Source organism: Hydra vulgaris, chromosome 07 (genome assembly GCF_038396675.1).
Source record: "Hydra vulgaris chromosome 07, alternate assembly HydraT2T_AEP".
NCBI classification, from domain to species: Eukaryota; Metazoa; Cnidaria; class Hydrozoa; order Anthoathecata; family Hydridae; genus Hydra; species Hydra vulgaris.
The window spans coordinates 40658680-40681973 of NC_088926.1; the positions used below are offsets into that span (position 1 = coordinate 40658680).

The following is a 23294-nucleotide window of genomic DNA, read 5'->3' on the forward strand; positions in this document are numbered from 1 at the left end:
TGAAATTTAAAATAAAGCTACAAAAATTGTCTAAATGTTTAGTTCTAGTATGTAATTTTATTTAAGTATGTGTGATCCCTGGTTCAAACCCCACCTCTGGGCACGTTTTGCGACATCGGTTTGGAAGGAGGTGAACTTCTAATAAAATGCTCATCCGCGGTGCACTGTGATAAGACTGTAAGAATTTCTTGGGGTACCTAAATAAAAAATATATATATAAAAAAAGAAAGTGATACGCTAGTTCTTACTAATTTTTTATATTTTATGTTTTACTATATTTGTGTTTGTTTGTATTGTCTACACAGTTTAAAGTGTTGGTTTTATTTTGTTCATTTTTTAAACTACTGTAAGCAATCAACTATAACTACTCACCCTATTCTACCGGGTGATTCAAAACAGGAGTTATTTGCTTTTTTTTGTTTTTTGAAGAAAAGTAGCAAAGCAAAAGTAACTGATAGCTTAAAATTATAGCGGCACTGCAGATATTTTAAAGTGTTTCTCACCCCATTTTACAGTATTAAGCAAAAGTCGTACCCCGTTCACGCTGACGATAAAATACGTTTCATTTTAAACGCGTTTTAAAAGAATTTTAAATGTTAAAAACTGTAGAAAAAAAAAATAAAACAAAATGACAAAATTTTTTATATTTTTAATTTAACTCACGTTTTAAATAAAGCAGGTTTTGTTGTCAGAACCAGATTTAAATTAAAACTTGAGTAAAATAAAAACTTAAGCGCATCCATATTTCATATGTTAAGGCTCAAAGTAGTTTACGCAATATTTTTTATTGGCTATGTAGAATATCGAATATGTAGAATATCGAAGTATTTCCAAACCATAGTGAAGCACGAAAGTTATTTCTCTACGAACTCTGAAAACTTCTTTCGGATAAAGTTTGTTGGCAATTTTTATTTCAGGTAAAAGTATCTATTTTATATAACTTAGGTTAGTGTTTTTCATTCCAATAATTTAATGATTAGCGTTTTGAATATTTAGCATAACTAAAAATAAATAGTGTTACTTTTCATAGATATATGTAGTTCTTGCTTTTCGGGTGAATGAGGTAAGATTATTTTTATGTTGTAACAGTTGTATTATTTCTTTCAATTATAGTGATAATTGATTTTGTTATTAATTTCTATCAGTAATTTACGTTCATATGTACGTTATATATAAAATGTTTCTTATAGTAACCGAAAAGTTTTATAGCCTTGTATGTAAAACTTGCAAATCTTTGAAGAGTTAGTAGATAAATTTTTTTTAATGATGTTTTTGTCATAGAATTTATTAACTATGTGATATATTATTTTAGTGTATCTATATCATATCATGTAAAATATTTAAAAACTATGTTGTATATTATAAATGTATATATATATATATATATATATATATATATATATATATATATATATATATATATATATATATATATATATATATATATATATATATATATATATATATATATATATATATATATATATATAACTTAGTAAATTTATAAATCATGTAAAAAAGTGGAAATTACATTTACTTTATTATACATAACTATATGTATGTTTTTATGTGTTTTTTTTTTCCAACAATTAATTGAGTTGTAAAGTTTTCTTATGTAAATGTGTAAATATCTTTATTTATAGCATTATTCTTTATAAACTTATTGCTGTGAAAAACTTGTTGAAGTATATTTTCCAGAGTCTTTTAAATTCTAGTAAATATCGAATATTTTAACGAGTGATTTTGTTCTGATTTTTGTAAATATTTTTTAGGTTTTATTTGTTAGTTTGTAAAAACGTTTCTTGTAATTATTCCTAACAAAATATCTTTTTCATAAGTAGATATTTATTTATGTAATATAACACGTGTACTTGTAACAATTAAACAAGCATCTTGTTTCAAACTCTCAGAGTTTGTCACTGAATAATCTATATAAATCTGGGCTTTCGTAGAAGATCAAGTATTGTGTTATTCCTGATTAACTTGCTCGTGGTTTTTATATCATTTTCATCAATCAATTTATTAAAATCTGAAAATTCATTTCAACTTAGATTTTAAGAGGGAACTGCCTCCAATCACAACAACAAGAAATTTATAAATTTTTCTCTTAATTTCAAAAAGTGCGATATTGCTTATATTTTTTGTTATGGCGTTAGTTGGAGATGATTGCTATTTCTACTATACCAGTGGTTGTGTTAGGGTAAGGTTTTGTTATATTTTCAGTAATATATTTTTTTACTGTTATTTTTATTACATCTAAGTTTTACAAAAATGCCAATATAATATAACTTGCTTCAATGGTCATTTTGACATTAATGTTAGTAGTTTTTTGAAAGAAAAAAATATCTTTACATAGCATATACTATTTTTGTCAAAGAATTTATTAACTATGTTATATATTATTCAATGGTGCTTGTTTCACGGACACTATTATTTTTGTTAATATGAGCATATGTACAAATGGAATCCAAACAATCGGAGGTCATTTGAGTTCATGTTTTAATCAAACATGTTTATTGAGTCATGAATGCTAAATGTATGAGTTCAAATTCAGTGCAGGTTGGATACAATACCCTCCGGTTGTTTGAACTCTCCTTGTACATATGCTCACACTTTTAGAACTCCTAGACACTATAGACCAAAAAATGAAAATATAAAGTTGGAGTCCTTGTGAGACTAAATTAGTACATATGAATATCAGTTATATGTACTAAAACTGTAAATTTTATTTACTATAACAATACATTAGAATATAAGAAATTCAGTGTCTCTAGATTTAAATCTCTATTTTTTCTGGTCTCTAACACCCAGGAGCTCTCAAAGTGTTAAGTGACTTCTGATCTGTAATAAAATATTCATAAACTTTAATCACTTGGATTCTATTATTTTTATGCCTAGAGTTATGAAGTCCCTGTCAGCGTTATTAATAAAAACACCAGGTTTAAAATTAATTGTTTCCTTAACCTTTTTCCCCAAAATTAGGCCTCTTTCCATTTTTAGAGCTCCTGGATACCAAATATCAGGAAAAAATAATTATTTTGTGACTTTCAAATCTATAAAAAATTTGCAAATATTAAAAAATACTTTAAATTCTTTGGGTTATTTGTGAACCTCTGGCGTGGTGTATTTTTATGCCACAATCACAAAATCATGTTAATTGTTTAACTTTTTACTAAATCCCAAAAAAAAGTTTGTGATGCAATTAAAAATTAAATTTATAAAAATAAAAAATTAATATATAACAAATATTTGTAGTAAAACGTACTGGTTTGAAGTAAATATAAACTTGATACTAAAATAATAATTTTACTAAAACATATAAATTAATTTAAAGTATAAACTGAATAAAAAACAAGTGACTTGAATATAACATGTTCTAAGTATATAAGCTGTATATAAGTACATAAGCTAAGAATATAAGCTGAGCTAAGTAGAAAATAAATATTAATCAAATTATTTTACTAATAACCATACAAATCAAACTAAATTACAATTTAAAATATACAAAAAATAGTTATGATATAAAAATAAAAACGAAGAATCACATTAACTTGTTCACCACCAAAAACAAAAATCTTTTTGTAGCAGCCGCATATTTTTTTAATAAAATTTGAATGGCATAACATTGACAATTAATAAAAATTTGAATTGTAAATCTCTTTAAAAGCAAAACAAACTATAAATCAATAGAAAGCTAAACAAATGTACTATTTAATTTAATAAGTTTTAAACACACATCATTAAACAATAAGAAATGCAAAGTGCTTATAACCATTGTTTCTGTAAATAATAACGAAAACATTAAGGACGAAACAAACCTCATTTAATGAATGAAAAGAATATTTTTTTTTCAAAAGTCTCTGGTGATTACTTAACTAAATACTAATCGCTTAAACAAGTTAAATATTACAGTGTTAACGCTGTTTTATCTTATAACTAAGTTTAAAAGAATTTTTTTTTATATGAAGGATTATTCAAGATTTCTTAACTTTGTCAAGTCGTAAAGTTAAAAGGTTAATAAAAGGTCACTACGTTATGAAAACTTTTTAATATTTTTCTTTTCTAAAATAAGAACTTTCTAATAACTCTCTGTAAGTTATACAACATCAGTGAAGGAGCTGTGAACTTCCTTTCAAATGCTCATCCGCATTGCTCCATGTCTTTTCTAAAAAAATAAAAAAATTAATTATAGTGATCTTTTTAAAATTTTGTGTAAATTAAAAATTTTAATTTCTTTAGTTGGCATGTAATTATGACCAATTTCAATATTTTAAACTATTTTTTCTTTCTAAAAATCTTTTAAAAGGTTTTTTTAAGTTACTTTAAATTATGTTTTTTATTATTTATTTTTTCTATTTTTAAAAAAATTGTTAAAAATTTTTTTTTTATAAACTTGACTTACTAATGAAATAATTAAAAATTACTACTTAAAATGACTACGTTTTTTGTTTTTTTTTAATTTTTTGGAAAAAAAATTTATGCAATTTTAAGATATTATATTTTGTTCTTTCTATAATTTATTTTCACTTTTCAACCAATTAAATAAAATTTGTTCATTTACTAAACAATTATAAGAAGTAGTTTGTAAAAGCATTTTGCATAATTTAAAAATAAATGTTTCAAAATATAATTTTTAAAGTAATTTCTCAAACGCAGTTAAAAACATAAAAATAATTTTCTCTTCGAGTTAGAGTTTTTGATTTAAATTTTAAAACTTATATATTTACTTTCATAAGGAATTGTTTTCTTCTTATTTAGTTTTTTTATTTTTTTTTCTTGTTTAAGACTTAAAATAAATACTTCAAATGCATAGCTAAACTGTGTCTGATAAAAATTATTTTATAAATAAAAAAGTTTTTTTAATAACTATTTTATGCTTCACGTAGCTTGAAAAGTTTAACATATTTGAAACAATTCTTTTTAGTAAGATGCGGTAGTGGTGTAGTGGTAAGAGCGCTCGCTTTGTAAGCGAGAGGTTCGGAGTTCGACTCCCACCACGTCCCTGGAAGTACCGCACTCAACTTAGTTTCTCCGCGCAACGGCCTTGCTCGGCTCGGCAAGGTTCGTGTTTCGGAGTTAAAGAGTTGAGAGAGAGTTGTACAACGAATAACAACTAAAAAAAAATAAAAAAAACAAACACAAAAAAATGAGTATCCTCCTCGACTGTAGTGGCCCCCCTCGGGCCTTGGGGAGGTGAATAATCTAAAAAAAAATAAAAAAAAGATGAACAAATAAAATAATTAAATCATTGAGTTACTGCAGAAATTAAATTAACTAGATAGAAATCAACTAAAAATATTGAAAATACTTTATGACAAGGAATTTATAATAAATTGTCAAAATTTTGAAAGTTAATTATAAATTATAGAGTTTATTAGTATACTCTTAATTTTTATTTAAAAAGTATGTGATTTTATTTAAATGTAATTTTGTGTATCAATTTTTACAATATAATTTGTAAACATAAAGACTTTTTGTATTTTTATTTCATAATAAGTTTTATTAACTTTGATGGTTATTAATAACCATCAAAGTTAATAAAACTAATTATGAAATAAACATACAAAAAGTCTTTATGTTTACAAATTATATTGTAAAAATTGATACACAAAATTACATTTAAATAAAATCACATACTTTTTAAATAAAAATTAAGAGTATACTAATAAACTCTATAATTTATAATAAATTTTCAAAATTTTGACAATTAAAAAAATATATATTATAAAACATTTAGTTTTGTAAACAAATAATAGTTTAAAAGACTTACGGCTTTGCAGATGTAGCTCCGAGAATGAGCCATAGTATTAAAATAATAGTTCGTTTGATAATATATTCTTAAAACAATTTATGCTAGAAATCTCAAAACTGAACACTTTGACTGCAGCAAGCCATGATCGTGGCTTTTCCATTGAAGTGTGGCGAGCCATGATTGTGGCTTTTAAAACTGATCTTTAAAATTATGACCTTTATTGCAAAAAATTATTGCTTTTCTAAATATCATTCATTATTTGTACAATAAGGGGTTAAATTTTTTGTTTACAAATTTTATAGATGTAATAATAAAAAATGGCATACAAATCTAAAACTGTTTTTTTTTTTCCATTTTAGGTTTTTTTAGTTTTCTATACATCTTTTGATTTTATCAGGCAGCCAAAGGTTAACGAATCTTGAATAATACAATTTTTAAAACATTTTAGCTGAATACTCTAGAACTTTATTTCGCTTATAGAATTAGTTTGTTCTTAAATTAGGTAGGTTTTTAGTGTTAACGAATATTCTTTTTATTCTTCTGCACCAAGATGTTTTGAGACCATTCAAGTTTACCTATGTTTCCATGTATGTCTGTAATACGAAAAAATTTTTGTTAGGGACATACATTAACTTAAATGTTTTCAAAACAACTAAAAAACCTGGCCAGTTTTTTGCAACTAAATATTATTTCCGTGGTCAGTATTCGAGAGTGATCGCTCCCGCTTCCCGACCAAGCCTGCTATGTATATTTGTATACGTGTATATATATTAGCTAAGCAATAGGACATCATACTGAAATAAAGAACTGTGAAAGCTTTAATACATCCAAACAGTTTCAGAAAATGAAAAAAAGAATAACAATTATAAATGTTTTTTTATGTTTATAAAGGGAATGCAATGTGCTTTTCGTCATCAACCAGCTGCAAAAAATACTGAAATTGTTTGTCCTGATTGGCTAGGAGGTGCATGCTTTAAACAAACATGTTTATTGCGTCATATGCTAATGCCAAATGCACGAGTTCAAATTCAATGCAGGTGGGATACAATGCCCTCTGGTTGCTTGGATTCTGGTTGTACTTATGCTCATATCAACAAAAATGTTATTATCCCTGGACCAAGTCCTATTGAAGTCAAAAGTTCCACTTCATCAAATGTAAGACAACCTTTACTTTCATCACCATTGGCACGCACTAGTGTGTTAAAGTTTTCAAATGAAATACCTAGTTTACAATCTAACAATTCAATCAGTCAAATAGTGAATGTAATGGTAATATTTTTTTTTATATAAACTAAATATGACTTGATCTTTTGTTTTTAAAATGTTTTTGATTCTTTAATTTCAATTTAGTTAATAGAAAATAAATTGTAGCTTTTATAAAAAGTTTAATTAATTTTTATTAGTTATTTAAATTTTTTAATTTTATGTTTAAGTTTCAATAATCTTTAGCTTCTATTTGCTTTGATGTTTCGTAAAATCTCAACACTAATGCTACAACTAAACCTCTAAAAACAATATTAGACCTATTAAGTCTAAATTTTGCATCAAAATCATTTTATTAAAATTAAGGCTCAACATATTTTTTAAATTTGCTCTTGTATTGCTTTCATACTTTATGTAACAAGAAAAATTTTGTAATTTATTTTACAATTAATGAAATTAAAACATCAAATTTAGATATATGATTAGAAAGATATTTAATTATAGTTTATATTTGCTGATGATGTTACTAAACTTTTTTCGTGAACATCTTGTTATGTGGGTGCAGGTTGGCAAGTAATTGATAGTTTTTCTTTTAAAGTTTTGGAGCTCATGAGGCTAAGGTTTCATCTAAAAATAAAGATGATGAGCGTGGAAAATATTGGCCAGTCAATGGTCAATGACTGCCCTAAATGACTAAAATTGCTACTTTGATCTCCCAAAATGAATTTTAATGGTTAAAAAAAATATTAGGGTTTTGAAAAATGTTTGACAAATAGGATATAGTTTAGAAAAACCATATACTAAAATTTCATAAAAGCATTTGAAAATAGTTTTATTGTATACAATATGCTTTGTTGACAAATTATTGTATGCGCCATAAACTATCTATTAACTTTTTTGCCTCACTTATTTAGATTAATTTCATTTTACTGGTAAAAATCTTTTTTTCTTAAATGATACAATTTTTTTTTTTTTTAATTATCATTTTAATAAAAAATATTTAATATACTATTTCAATAATGATATAATAATATATAATATGTATTGTATTTTACTAAGAACATTTTTTCTTTCAACTGCACTTGATTATTATTTTTTTTTTATTTTACTTTAAATCTTAAAATTTTAAAAGGAGTTTTTAAAATGATTTAAATAAGCAGAAAATTAAAATGTGCAACCATATTTCTGCTTTAACATCATTAACTTGAAGCTCATATTTTATTATTTTTTGAAATTATTGTATGTAACTATGAACATATCTCTCTTCCAACTGTACTTTGTTTTGTTTTTTTAATTCAATGTTTTCATTTATTTTTCTTGTAGCTTTTCCCACCATTTGTTGCATAGTCATTGCAATGAATGAATTGTTTTTTAATAAATTATAATAAAGTTAAATAAAGTTATGCGTTGCCACACCTTTTTTTCTATTGTAATAGAATCATTAAACTTCAACTCTTCAAAATGGTGGTGAAAAAAAAAGGAGACAAAAAACAATTTCATTTTTAACACTAGCAGGATCGGAGTTAAAACCACTGATTAAAAAGAAAAAACAATAGAAATTCTATTAAAGATTATTAAAGTAAAAACATTTTTTAACTTATTGTTATAGTAGCATTTCATAAAAAGATTTTTAGCTTTAATGTTCAGTTAATATTTTTTAAATATTAAAAAAAAAATTATTTTATGATTTAAAAAAAAATTCAATGATAAATTTTTATGGACATTGTTAAATTTTCTTATAAATTTAATGAAAATTTAAGCGCCAAGAATTTTTTAAAACTGTTAACATTAGCAGTTTTGAACCCTGAACAGTCAGAACAATTGTTATTTACAATTTTCCATTTAAAAAATGCATCAATTTTATTTAAAGTTATTATTTTAAAAGAAATGCAAATTCATTAATTTTAAAGCATTTAGTTTTTACAAAGTTCATTAATAAAGAACTAATACTGAGATAAAAATTTAAACCCTAACCCTGTCAGATAAAAATTTAAACAATAAAAATAAAATCTTTGACCATACAAAAAAAACAATTGATCATCAATTCCATGTGTTTGCTGGTTGAATTGACAGCTTGCCTTTAATTTTTTATTTTCCACGCTAATGATAATGACAACCTTCTTATGACAAGGCAGCCTTGTCCTTGACGAACAAGGCTGCCTTGTTCGTCAAGATTCCTGAATCAAAGTTAAAGATTTTTTTGATAATTCAGATAACCAATTCAGTTATAAAAATCTTTACTTGTTGCCAACATTACTAAAGTATTAGAATAAGGAGGGCTTTACTAACTTAATTAAGCCATCTGTATTCAAGTTCATTACTTATTCTTGCATTTTAAACTATTAAGCTTGGTTTATTTGTTTATTACGTTTTTTATTTGATTTACGATTAAACTTTTTTAGCTATTATTGAATTATAGCAAAATAAATAATAATAAATTAATGAATTATTGTTTTTAAAATACAAATTATTGAATATATATATATATATATATATATATATATATATATATATATATATATATATATATATATATATATATATATATATATATGAAATATATTGATTTATAATTAATATTATAATAAAAATTATATTGTTTTCAGATATAGAAGTATAATTAAGTCATATGTAATAGAAAAGAACCAAAACCAAAGAAGTTTAGTAATTAAAAAAATAAAAATTCTCCTTAAATTTTACTTATGGCTCTAATAAAAGATTTCCTTAAAAGATATGTTTGGTTTTTTTAGATGTTAGCATGATTATATTTACATAATGTGATTTCACTAAAAATTGTTTATGATCCTAATAAACTTGTATTTTTTTATGTATATTCATTTATATAATGTTGTTATAATGCCTTCTTTCAAACTTAAATATTTTTATTATGCTTAAGCTCATGATGGGGGGGGGGGTTCTTATGCTGCTATCACTAAAGATAACTTGTTGATTTTTTTGTTTGTTATCTGTTTAATTTACATTAGAAATGTTATTAATTCTTTTTAAATAATGCAAGTTGTACAATTATAATTCTTAGCCACAAGCAAACATCGTTGAAGCATTACCTGGCCCGATTTTGAATCCTCCTGGTGTCATCAATGTTGCACCACCAATAATACCTCTGCAACAACCTCTTATTCTTAATGTACCTCGGCCGCATTTGCATTCATCAATTCTAGGTTAATTTTTTTTTTGTATAGTTTGGCAAAGTGTTGCCAAGTACATTTTATTTTTAAATTAGTTTATTTTGCATAATATTTAGGCCCTCCACCTGTTTTGGCAAATTCGTCTGTTTTTCCGAGAAATGGTAAGTTTCTCAATTAACCAATGTGGGTACAAAATATAGTTACATGAAAAATGTGGTTACACAATTGGTTTTATACTTTTAGTTTTCAAAGATGTATAATTTTTTATTGAATTAGTCTATAAAAAATTTAGTATCATAATTTTAGTCAACTTTTCACATTATTGACAAAAATTCAAAGTTTTTGATATTAATGTGTAACATTAGGTAGTTTTTTCTTTCACACCAGAACTGTGTCTTTATTTTCACTTTGCTATGTGTACGGATGTTGTGTGATAATAAATGCAATTAGAGATAAAAACAATTTACAACAAAAATAACTTCATTGTTATATTCATTGTAAAGATCAACCTAGTTTCTACTGCGTGTTTTTTGAATATTTTTATTGAAAAGAAAAAAAGTTACATTTTGTGTCTCAACAAATTTGTTTCTTGAGTATCATTATTTTGTAATTTAAACATTTAACCATAACTCTGCATAATTCAGCCTTACTCTGTTCTTTCCATTAAGTAGTAGTGATATCATAGTATAGCACTTGTTTGTAAGTGAAAAGTTCACAGTTCAATCCTCAGCACATACTTGATAGTGTTGCTCTCAACTTGTTTCTTCGTCTAACAGTTTGTCAAGGTTTCGGAACTGAAGGGTTGAGAGATTGAAAAATAAAAAAAGAGTAGTTAACTTGTTAACTTGAGCTGTTTTTGTTTCTGAAAAACAAATTAATTTTTTTTTTTTAATTTTGAATTACTTTTCAGATTTTCAACAGCAAGTTCAATTGTTTAAAGATCTTCTAGCACAGAAAAATAAAACATGTGAGACAGTAGTGTTTGCCTTATAAATAATATTATATAACTTTCTTTCTATGTATAAATTTAATTTTTTCAGATATAAAATAGTTAAATTAATTTTTTTTAACAATACAACTATTATTTTTTTTTTGTTTTTTTGTTTTTAATGAGGTCCTAAAATGCTGAGACAAGTTGTGTTCATATCCTAAATAAACATTACAAAAAAAAAAAATATTTAAATTCAAACTTATTTTCAAAGGTTTATTTAAGAACAAAACTTGTTTCAGCACTTTCACTCGTTTTACTCTTAAGGATCCTTTTAAGTAATTTAGTTTCATTTTTATTTTATAAAATCTATTTTTACAAAAAAAATTTAATTGGTGTTTGTTTTTATAGATGATAGTGAAGAACTTGAAAATGGAAAGAGAGATAAATACAAAGAAAAAATTCGACACAAAAAAGAAAAAAAAAATGGTTTGTTATTTCTAAACGACTTCAGAAAAATGTTTTTTACTTGAATTACTTGAAAGTATTTATTTTACTTATCAATAAACTTTTTAGTTCGCAAGTTTTCTAAAGACTCTAAAAAGAAGATAAAGTTGAGTAAAGTTGATGAAGGTCTGCTAATAAATTCACTCTAAATGAGTTCACTAGTGCTGAGTCAAGTTGTGTTCTTATATTAAATAAACCTTAGAAAAACAATTTAGAATTAATTAAAGATGTCAAAGCAATTTCTAAAGTATAGACATAAACAAAAAACTTCATTCTTTGCAATGATATATTGTTGTTCACTATGGAAATTTCTGGTTTGTTGATTTTTCTTTTAAAAAAACCTGATTAATTTGTTTGATTAATTCGTTTATCCTTTGCAAGATATAAACATCACTATAAGTTAAAAGGCAAAAAAAATTAAAATAGATTCTGATTGTTTTAATAAAATAAATAAGATACATCATATATAATTATGAATATATATTATTAATATAATTTAGGTGACTAACATCTTCATATAGAAGAATATATAATACCCATATCTTAAGTTCATTAAGTACCTTAAAAGTCTTTTTTATATTTATTTTATTTAAAAAGCAATTATAAGTATTGTATAAAACTAATCTAGGAAACATATTTAGGTTTTTAAAATGTTAAAAATATTTTTGTCAAACAAAGTCTAAAAACTTAATATTTTTTTGGTTTTATGAAAAAAAATACAAATAATTTTACTTTTTTATTTTAATAAGTTTTATTTACTGATTGTCTGTAATAACTAGAAGGGAATTAATTTTCTATTAAAAGTAGTTTTTTTTTCAGAAAATCCTAATAAAATAATTAAATTACATTTTTTATTAGTCAAAAGTCTCCAGATACATCATAAACTGAAATGAAATGCCATTGTTTTATTATAACTGCCAATGGTAGATTAAAATTAAGGAATCTTCATATTTGGTAATAATCACACATCAATAAAACCAGATATTTTTATAGCAAAAAAATATATACAGAAGAAATCGTAATCTTGATGTTAGGGTTTAAAAAACCAAATAGCTGAAATAATATCTCGTAATGTAATTTTTTTAGTTTAATTAACTTAATGTTTTCAAATGTTTATGAAATAGTTACAACTTGTCTTAGCACGTACTTTCAATTAAAAATAAATGTTTGTATATTTAGAAACAAAAAAAAAGATAAAATGTTTTTATATTTAGAAATACTTTTTGGAGACTACAAAGACATTCCATTGGAGAAAAAAAAAAAAAAAGAACAAAGTGATTCTATACAAAACATTAATATTAAAAGTTATGAAGAAATACTAAGAGAAAAAGTTTTTAGAAAAACTATGGAGAAAAGGAGAGAATTTGCGGAGGATTTCAAAGATTTAACTTCTGATGAGAGAAACAAAAATAAGTTTGAGAAACAAAATAATAAAAAACGTACTAAAGCAGTTCCGAACGTTAGCATGAATGACAATGACTCTATAAGTAAGGATGATGTTATTGAAGTCGGTATTGATGGATCACCTATTCGTGAAGATTTACCGAATGGAAACCATGCAAGATCTCCTAAAAAAGAATCTAAAAAAACTGCTCCTGAATCTTCTCATGATGAATCTGTTGAAATATATATTCCTGACGAAACTGCTGATATAAATATATCTATAGATGAAAATGATGAGCTTGTAAAGGAGTTAAATGAAGCATCACATCAAAAACATAGTGTAGCTCGATCAAAAATCACTAATGTGATGCATAAAAATTCCGGGGACAAAGTAGCAAGTGTTTCTAAAAAAAATAAATCTTTAATGACTGATGTTGTGAACAAACGAAAAGTAATCAGACTGGATAAAGACGATAAATCTCCTGTTTTAAATAACAAAGAAGACACTTTAAAATCTGATATTAAAATTAAAACATTTGAAGAAATTATGCAAGAAAAGCGTAAGCGTAAAAATATGTCCAGTGAACCGGAAATGAATACAGTGAAAAAGATATTAGATCCTTTGCATATTAAATCTGTCAAAGCAAAAACGGAACTGCGAAGGAGCGTTGTAGGTACAAGAGAAAACAAAGACAAAGATTCTAAAAAAGAGACCAACGATGTTTTTAAAGTAAGAAGCACTTTAGGACTGACCAGTATTTCTAAAAAAAATGTGGAAACTAATTTAAAAGGTTAGTGCATTACACTGCTATATACCTAAATGTTTGTGAATATATATATGTTGTTTTTCTTCAGTATTTATGTCAACAAATATATTTTGCACACCTTAAGTTTAAAAATACTGACTTAAATTCAATCATTTTATAAAAAAAATAATTAAAAAGAAAAGTAGGAGAAAGAAAAAAATGATTTTCACTGTAATATAAGTCCTTTGTATTTAGATGATACTGTATTTTTATATATTAGGCTGTCATATAAAAATATATGATGCCACCCCCTTAATGTGTTCACTGGTTTTAAAATTTTTTTTGTATAAAAAAATGTTTTTAGGAGTCCCTCAGGACCATTGAACATATAACGAATGACTGATATTCTCAAAAAAAAAAAAGAGTATTGAAAAGTATTCCATGTTGCACGTGTATCATGTTGGGTCTCAAATGAAGCAAGATCATATAAAAATTTCAAAAATAAAAATTATATAAAAAACTTATTGAAAAAAAATATTGTAAATAAACTTCATTTTTAAATGAAGTTTATTGGCAATATTTTATAATTTAGTTAATTTTTTATTTTGTTAAATCTAACATATTTATTTTTATATAATATCATTTTTGATATTATATTTGAAAAAATATGTTAGATTATATATATAGTTATCATTTTTGAAGTTTTCATATGATTTTGCTTCATTTAAGACCCTACATGATACACATGCAACGTGAAATACTTTTAAATACTCTTTTGTTTTTTGAGTATATTAGTCACTATATATTATATGTTCAATAGTCTTGAGGGATTTTTTCGATATTAGGTACTAGTTATTTGTTTAAGGATATAAAAGGACCTCTAAAAATAATTTTATTTAAAAAAATTTTATAACTATTGTTTTTATATCATATATAAAGCACATAAAACAGTCATGGACAGAGAAGGTGTGCGGTCACACTTGTTGATCAGGCAACAAGTTTATTTTTAAAAGCTTGATTTTGGCTTTGTAATGCTTCAAAAATTCGCTGAAAAAGACCCGACAAAAGAAATAAAGTTATAAACAAGCTTAAATATAAAAAAAAGGGAAGAAATCTTAAAGAAGAAATTTTAAAAAATATATAAGTAGAAGATATAGCTCTAAATAAATAAAAAGTCTAATTAAAACTAATTTAAAACTGAATTAAACTAATTTAAAACTAAAAAATTTAAACTAAGAAGAAAATTATTTAAATATGCTATTAATTACGATAAGGCCGTATAAAGGGTGTTTTTATGATATTAGGCTAACTCATTTAAATAGAAAATTAATCATAAAATAAAATCATTCATAAAATTGTTTTCATACATAATTATAAAATGCAAAAAATTTTAAGTTAAATATAAATTTTTATAATATTCTTGATTCATTTATGTTTAATGTTTTTAATTTAAAATAATTAAAATTTGTTACTTTTTTTAAAAGCTTTTCAAATTTATTTTTATTGTTGTTGTTTTGTAAACTTTCTAATTGTTTTTTAACTAAGGTAGTATAAAAACATTCAAATAAAAAGTTTTTAAATTATGTTTACAAATTGTTTTAACAGCATTTACATTCGTTGTGAAAACTATACTTTTTAACTATATAATATCTTTCGATAATTTATATAAAATGTACACAATCATAAAAAGTAATTTCTCACTTTATTACTCAAATTCAGAGCATTTTTAAAACATTTTCAAAAATCTACTAAGCTGTATCAATATGTCATAATAACAAATAAAATTTGCTGTCATGAATAGCATGCAATTGCAGGCCTTTTCTGTCCCTGACTATTTAAGGGAGTGGCAGCATATATATGTGTGTGTGTGTATATATATAAATTATATATGTGTTTGTATATATATAATTTATGTGTGTATGTATATATATTTGTTTGTGAGTGTGTATTTATATATATATATATATATATATATATATATATATATATATATATATATATATATATATATCTACTATAGCGTATCTATATAAACATTTGCTCACTTTTTTTGCTTATGTTAATCAATACAGCTTTTTTTAAGAAAATAAGTAAAAAACAAAAAATAATGAATGAAAAAATTGCTGCCCCATGCCACACCCTCATTCAATGTACTTCCAATGAAAGTCAGGCTTTTTGTCAGTCGATGCATGTACTGAATCCCCCTGCAGCAAATTATATATATATATAGAGAGAGGCCTCGGCAGGAATGCCACCTTCCACACCTCTGTAAGTTAGTTTACCCTGGCAAAATATAGCTTGTGCAAATATAAAATTTCTTTTTTTTTTAAACAGCAAAATTTAATATTTTTTAAGTCATATTTTACTTACATAATCAAAAAAGGTAAAAAACATCTTAGACATTCTCATTACTGGATGATATAAAGAAAGGGTTGATCAAGGATAACTAGGTTGTCTCGTTTTTTTTTTTTTTTTTTTTTTTTTGCTCATTGAACTGGGCTTGTTGTGTTGGTGTACAGTCTTTCCTGACAGAGATTTTTTATACTTTATGTCAGTTCTTTTGCAGTGTCTAGCATAAGAGAGAACTTTAATCTGATCTTCAGGCTTTTCGATGAGTAACGTTTTGTAGAATAACATTTTTTTAGGCATGCGTTTTCGGTTTGATGAGCAGCTTTTGTGTACTTTCTGTGCATTCTCCAGTGAGACTCCGGGTTTATTAAAAATTTTTTGATAAAATTGACATTTTGTGTTACTCCATCATCACTCCGGGTTTGTTAAAATTTTTTTGATAAAATTGACATTTTGTGTTACTCCATCATAACTTTAATGCTAATCCAGTTGTGATATTTGACATTATTTATGTGACCCTTTGTTTTGTTTTGAAGTTATGTGACCCTTTGTTTTAAATTTTTTTTTATTTTAGATTCGAATGTTGGTACTGTTGCAAAAAAGATCATTACAGTAAGTATAAATCTTAAACAACACATTTAGTTGTTTTTCTCTAATTAAAAATGAGAAATTATTTTGTTTTATAAATAAATAATTATTTTGTTAATAAATAAAAAATTACTTTGTTCTCTGTAGAAAAAGTTCTTTCTTATGTAAGTTAAAAATTGTTTTGTTTAAAAAGTTTTTAATTTTTGTTTTTTTATTATTTATGGAAAGATTGCAAAACCAGTTATTAATGGAAAAAATAGTGAAGATAATTCAATTGGCATTCGGTCTTTTGATGAAATAATGCGTGAAAAGCAATTACGAAAACAAAATGGTTTGTACATTTTATTATTTTATACTTAGTTTAATATATTTTTTTTAAATGGTTTGTGCATCTTCATTTACTTTTCTTTTTTTTTTTTCATTTTTCTTTGTTGTTTTTCTCTTAACAATTTTGAAGTATAGTAGCTTGCAGAAGTTTAAAAACAAATTTTTTTTTTAACTTTTAATATAACTTTTCATCAGTTTTTTTCAAATAAGCTAAAATGTTCACCTAATGTTCTTTATATACAATTTAAAATACAAACTGTAAAAGTTTTAAAATTAAACAGTTATTTACTTACCTATTTTAACAGTTAATTGGATTTTTTGTTGAAAAACTTAAAAGTTTAGAAACAACTGAATTTGGGTTTTTGATTCAAAAAAGCTGAAAATTTTAATAAAGCTTAGAAAATTACAATTTTTTATAAATAATTCAATAAAATAGTTTTATTTAAAAATTTAGTATTTGGTGGCATATCCATTTAAAACAGCATCACAACAAAAAAGCATAATGTAACTAAATGATGCCTCCAACATTTTTTAATCAAAGCAAATAAAATGTGTTTGTTGGTTAGTTTTCTACCAACCAATTGCCGGTCAAAGTACTTCCAAAGATGCTAAATAGGAATTAGATCTAGACATTCTGAAGGTCATTCAAGAACTCTGATTTTTTGTGATTTAAAATGACAACAAGGGTTATTCATGGAATGCCTTATTCATAATCTCTCAGTCTTTTTAGTAGTAACTTATAAAATAGTAGTAACTTATAAAATAAAATATAAATAAAAAAATATGAATAAAAAAATAATATAAATAAAAAAATAAAAATAAAAAAAAAATATAAATTAAAAAAAAAAAAAAAACTTATAAATAAAAAGGTCTTGCTTTCAATAGTTTTGCGCTGTCAAAATCTTTTTATGTGACTTGTTCCTAGTTAAGAAACATTAAGTCATTTTTTTCTTTTCAGCTTTGCAAGTTAATATCTTTATTACTTTTGACACTTCCTTAGCCTTACCTACTCTACTTTTAAAATATCACTTTGTAATTGAATTATATAATATTACTAACATTTTGGGAATTATATACTTTGCTGCTTTTATTATAGTTGTACTTTACTTTTGAAATAACTTGAAGTAAGTGAATTATTTCACAAATATTTTGACCTTTAATATTTTTTTTTTTTTTTTACAAAAACTTTATTGATTCTTTGATACTGTTTCTAAACTTTTGCTCATGAGCTTTTTCAAAAAAAAAAAAACATTTTTGGGGTTCGTATTTTGAATTAAAGTAATATAATTACATATTAATATATATATGCTAAAGCTCATTTGGTAACAGCTTCAGCTAATTAAAGTAAGTCTGTGGAAAGTTATATAAACTAAAAAAAACAACAACTGATTTTTCTAAACTTTAGCATGCTACTGTATAGCAATTTGCTTGACAAAATATTAAAAATCAAGTTTTTTTTTAGAGAGCAGAAATAAAAGTTTAGGAGGTAACCAAGTTAACCAAGTATCTAATGAGGTTAAGTTCACTGAAAAAGTTAATTTAGATCAGACAAGTAAACCAACTGAAAAAGCTACATTAAGGCAGAAAAGTAAGCCAACAGAAAAAATTAATTCAATGCCAACAAGTAAATCTTCTGACAATGTGGGATCAGTATCAACAAGTAAATCCCCTGAAAATGTGGGATCATCGTCAACATATAAGTCCTCTGAAAAATTGGGATCAATGCCAACAACTAAACACGATGATAAAATTGTAGTGATATCAGCGAGTAAACCTACTGAAAAAGTTACTTCAATGCTGACAAGTAAACCTACTGAGAAAGTGAGCCCAATGCTAAATAGTAAACCTGTTGAAAAAGTGGCATCAATGTCCATTAGTAAGCCATCTGAAAAAGTGACTAGTGTCAATCATTTACATAAACAATCCACTTTATCTGAAAATGATAAAGAAATTCATGTTAAATCAAATATCTCTTCACAAATAAAAAATTTGACAGAAAAGAATAGTTCAACTTTAGAGCACATAAAGGAGGCATTGTAAGTTGTTTTTAATATCTTAAACTTACTCAAACAAACTTTTTAAAATAGTTACATTTATTAGCTTTTTTTAAATGTATTTAATAAAAAATTATTTATGCATTAGTTCTTAAGGTGGTATCCTGGCATTATTTTAATTTTCTTATATTTACTCAATATATGCCTTTGATGAGTTGTTAGCATATTAGATAAAAATCTAAAATGTATTGTAAAAAGATTTTCAATTAAAAAAAAAAAATTGCTGACTCAGCAAAAAAAGTGAAAAAGTTGACGTCTCGAGGCATAATCTTAAGATTACATCAATATTAAAGATAGAAATTTTCCACAATGCTAGTATACTAGTGTAACTTGTGCCTGAACCAAAAATATTTTTAAAAAAGTTAAATGAACTAAAATGGCAGACTTAATAGTTTAAAAAACTATTTTTAATGATAAAACACTCAGTTGATAGGGTAATTGTAGGTTAAGTTTAATTATTATTACATTTTTAGGTTCAGGCACTAAACACTTAATAAACATCCTGAAAATTTAAAGCTAAAATAATGATTTTTTATTGGGATATCAATGTTTTCCTTCAGCTACTCATAAATAAAAGAAATTAAGAAAAATCAATTTTAAAAATAAAAATCATGTACACTACTCAAATAAATCATAAAAATCAGTAAGACAAAAATCTTTTATTTAAAAAAAAATATATATTTACAATTTCTACAAGTTTTGGTTGTCTAATAAAAATAACATTTTCATTTTTTTTTTTTTTCTTTTCCTTCCATATTTTACCAAGATACCACTTTAAATTATTGTTCTGAAAAAATCAATCTGATTTTAACACAAAAAAAATTTGTGTAACTTTGTGTCATTTTGACACTAAAAGTTACACAAAACAGTGGTTATGACATTTATTATAGTGATTATATTTATATATACCACTATTATTATTATTTTTTCATTTATTATTATTTATATTTATTTATTTTTTAATGTGGTAGTGGTAGATGTGGTAGTGGTAAATGTGGTAGATGTGGTAGTGGTAATGTGAATGTGGTAGTGCTTCATAAGCAAGAGGTTCCGAGTTCAATTCTCACCATCAGGGTTCAATTCTCACCATCACCATGTCCCTGGTAGTACCGCGCTCAACTTGCTTCTATGCGCAGTGGCCTTGTTTGTTAAGGCTCGTGTTTCGGAGTTATAGTGTTAAGAGAGGGTTATAACCATATATATAAGTAGCCTCCTCATCTGTAGTGGCCTTCTTGGCCTTGCGGAGTTAAATAACAAAAAAAAAAAAAAAACGATTGTAATTGTTTATAATATTCTATGATTGCATTATAATATTATAATAAATTACTAATTTATGATAATTTTTGTTAATATTATTAATTATTTTACAATTAATTACTATAAGGTGGCAATGATAATAATATCCCAAACCCAAATATTGTTTGCCTTGTGAAATTCACGAAGCAAAATGATAAAGTTCAAATGATAAAATGTCAAAATTAACGTGGTAAATTAACAAGATAATTGTTATTATTTTAATATTATGGTAAAATTTTATTTATTATTTAACATTTTGTTATGGTAAAATATAGCATAAATTTAAAACTTTAAAGTTTTTAAATAAAGTAGGGTGGCCCTAGGTACAAGAAGGCCCTAAGTACATGAACTTCCCTTACATATACTAATTTGCACATTTTTATGTTTGGCTGCCGTTTTTATTTTACTGTTGTTTTTATTTGTACTGTGTACATCAAGGCGAAAATTATCATCAAAATAGTTCTGAAGGTAATTCAAATAATTGTTTTCTATAAAAACAATTAGAAATATATCAAAATGAGAATTGTACTTCACCTATAGTCTATCTTAGAAAAAGTACGAGACAAAATAGATGCCTGAGAACCATAGTATTGTTATATTTTTGTAAAAAATTTTCAAACTTTGTTTTCGTGCAAAATTGAAAGGTTGTTTGATAATTTTACTCAAAGAAATTTGAATGAAAAAATACATTTGTCTTTTTATTATTTCATAGCATCCAAAATCATTTGAATGCTGGAAGTTCTGTTTAATTTATTAGTTGTTTATAAAACATAGTTCTTGTGTTGTGCTATGGCTGAGTTGATTTAAAAAATAGATTCTAACCATTTATCTGTGTTGGTAGTTTTTCTAGCCTGTTTTTGAAAGTAATGAACTTAATTAGAAATAAAATTAGTAGGATTAAAATCTTAACAACAAACATCTCTACTAGGCCATTGTAACAAAATTTTGGGAAAAATAAGGATTTTTACAAAACTGACTTCATTAACTTCTAATACCAACCTGAATCATTTATGCATATCATTTGTAGATGTAATATTTTCTTGCAATGACTTCTTAAAGATATTGTATTGAACCAGTTGAATGTTCGATTTTCTCCTCCTCAGAAACTCTTGATGCTAATGTTTTTTTTTTATTAATTTATTTTTTCATTTTTCCATTATTTTATTCTTCAGGACGCAATCCTGTGGAGTAAATTAATGAAAACTTTTTGTACCAAGTAAGGTGTTTCTATTATTGAATGCGGGGTCAATAATAAATAAACCTTTAAGGTCAAAGATTTACAGACTGGGAAAATTTAATATAATTTAAATTTCAAAAATAAGATGTGGTTTATAAATTTTTAGAAATTATATCCCTCGCATTTTTTATTTGTGAGGTAATGTTTGCTTCGTCATTAACATTAAATATTGATTGCCGTTAAGATGAATTTATTTTCCCATAAAATGTTATTTTCCCATAATGATGTACTTCCTTCCCCATAAAACTGTATGTTTAGGTGTACTATACTTCCATTGAATGTTTTTTTGCATTCTTCTTGTTAATTGTATTCTTTGATAAAATTTAAAGCATTGTTAAAGCATCTGCTTTTCAAATTGATAAATATTAGTTAAATGAAATAACGACAAATAAATATATTCAAATATAGATATTATAGTTTGATGAATTTCGTTAACAATTTTTAAATGGTTTTTTAGAGATGAAGTAAAAAGAAAACGCGACGAGTACTTACTTTCTGACGAAGAGTTTGAAAAGGAGATCAATGATTTGTCATCTAATGAAGGCGAAGGTTGCATAAACGACGATCTCGATGACGACGACCTTATAATAGAACTATCTGAAATGATTGACGGCAACTAAGTCAAAATTGGAATGTTTTTGATTTTATTTGTTAAAGTAAAACTTTAACTTCGATTTAATTGTTTTATTTTTAATCCTACTGTTTCTTTTTATCTTTTAAGGGAACTTTTAAAGATACAAATGTTTTAAAACAGTTATTTGAAATAAAACGCCGCTTTCACCTTGTAAATATTGTAATATTTTATCTAAAGAAATAAATGATTTGTTAATCAAAACCTATTATTACGAAATTTGTTATCAATAAGCTACAAATGAATAATCATTTTTTCAATAAGCTAAAAATGAATAATTCACTTGTAGTTTACCATAATGGCGCAACTTGTAATATTTCATCTAGGGGAACATGGGGCAAGATGGCGAACGTTTTGAAAAGCCTGTGTTAATGTAAAACTATCAGTCATGAAACAGTAATGCTTTGTCAGTGTGTTCATGATACCGTAATTCATTGCCTACATTGATTTTTAATTAGCCAGTTGAAAAATTTAAAAATAAAATTTTAGAAGATGAGTTAACAAGTTTGTTATCTGGTCACGTGACCGGGGCAAGATGACTTATACTGCAAATTCTGCCTCCAATTTTATAAAAATTTGAAAAATACTACAACTAAAGTAACAAAATAATATTTCTAAAAAAGTTTCACCTGTAGGACACCATTTTAAATAACCGAAAACAAGGTTGTTTTTTTTAACTCAAAAAGTAAACTTATGCGCATAAAATTGCGTTGATAATATTTTAAAAAAACCAATTGGCGCTTTTAAATACAAGCTGGTAATATAGTTTCGTTTTCACCCATTTTTAGGTTTTTTTGTTGAGTTGTTTTATGGAAAGTCGTCTTGCCCCATTCGCCACCTTACCCCGTGTTCCCCTATATCTGTAAACAAATTTAAACTGATAAAAATAAAATCAGATTTATTTGAAGCAAGATTATCAAAGAATAAAGATCGCATTAGTCAAATATTCTATTTGAAATCATGATTTTTATAAGTCATTTATTTACATATGTTTATCTATTATATGGCTTCTATGTATATCAGTTATATGGCTTTTATGTAAAGCTACCCATTTTTGCAGAACACAAACATGTCTCCAAATTTTTAAAAATTAAAAGAAATTATTTACGTTTCATTATATATGAAAATACGAGGGAAAATGTTTTAC

The 23294-nt window shown here is 24.9% G+C and overlaps 1 protein-coding gene across 12 annotated transcripts; it reads left to right on the top strand.

Annotated features, from left to right (window-relative positions):
* The first annotated feature begins 797 nt into the window (after nucleotides 1-797).
* On the top strand, nucleotides 798-22351 carry LOC100205143 (zinc finger CCCH domain-containing protein 11A). Of its 12 annotated transcripts, none has more exons than XM_065801878.1 (14): nucleotides 798-917; nucleotides 997-1063; nucleotides 1842-2200; nucleotides 6644-7021; nucleotides 9993-10134; nucleotides 10218-10262; nucleotides 11012-11068; nucleotides 11441-11518; nucleotides 11606-11662; nucleotides 12751-13710; nucleotides 16589-16626; nucleotides 16831-16933; nucleotides 18392-18965; nucleotides 21974-22351. In XM_065801878.1, the coding sequence occupies exons 3-14, from the start codon at nucleotides 2147-2149 to the stop codon at nucleotides 22134-22136; spliced, it is 2649 nt and encodes an 882-aa protein (XP_065657950.1). In that variant the 5' UTR covers nucleotides 798-917; nucleotides 997-1063; nucleotides 1842-2146; the 3' UTR covers nucleotides 22137-22351. The 12 variants fall into 12 exon arrangements, with proteins under 12 accessions (XP_065657950.1, XP_065657952.1, XP_065657955.1 ...); XM_065801880.1 differs by having other exon boundaries at nucleotides 1911-2200; XM_065801883.1 differs by having other exon boundaries at nucleotides 2052-2200.
* The last annotated feature ends 943 nt before the right edge of the window (nucleotides 22352-23294 follow it).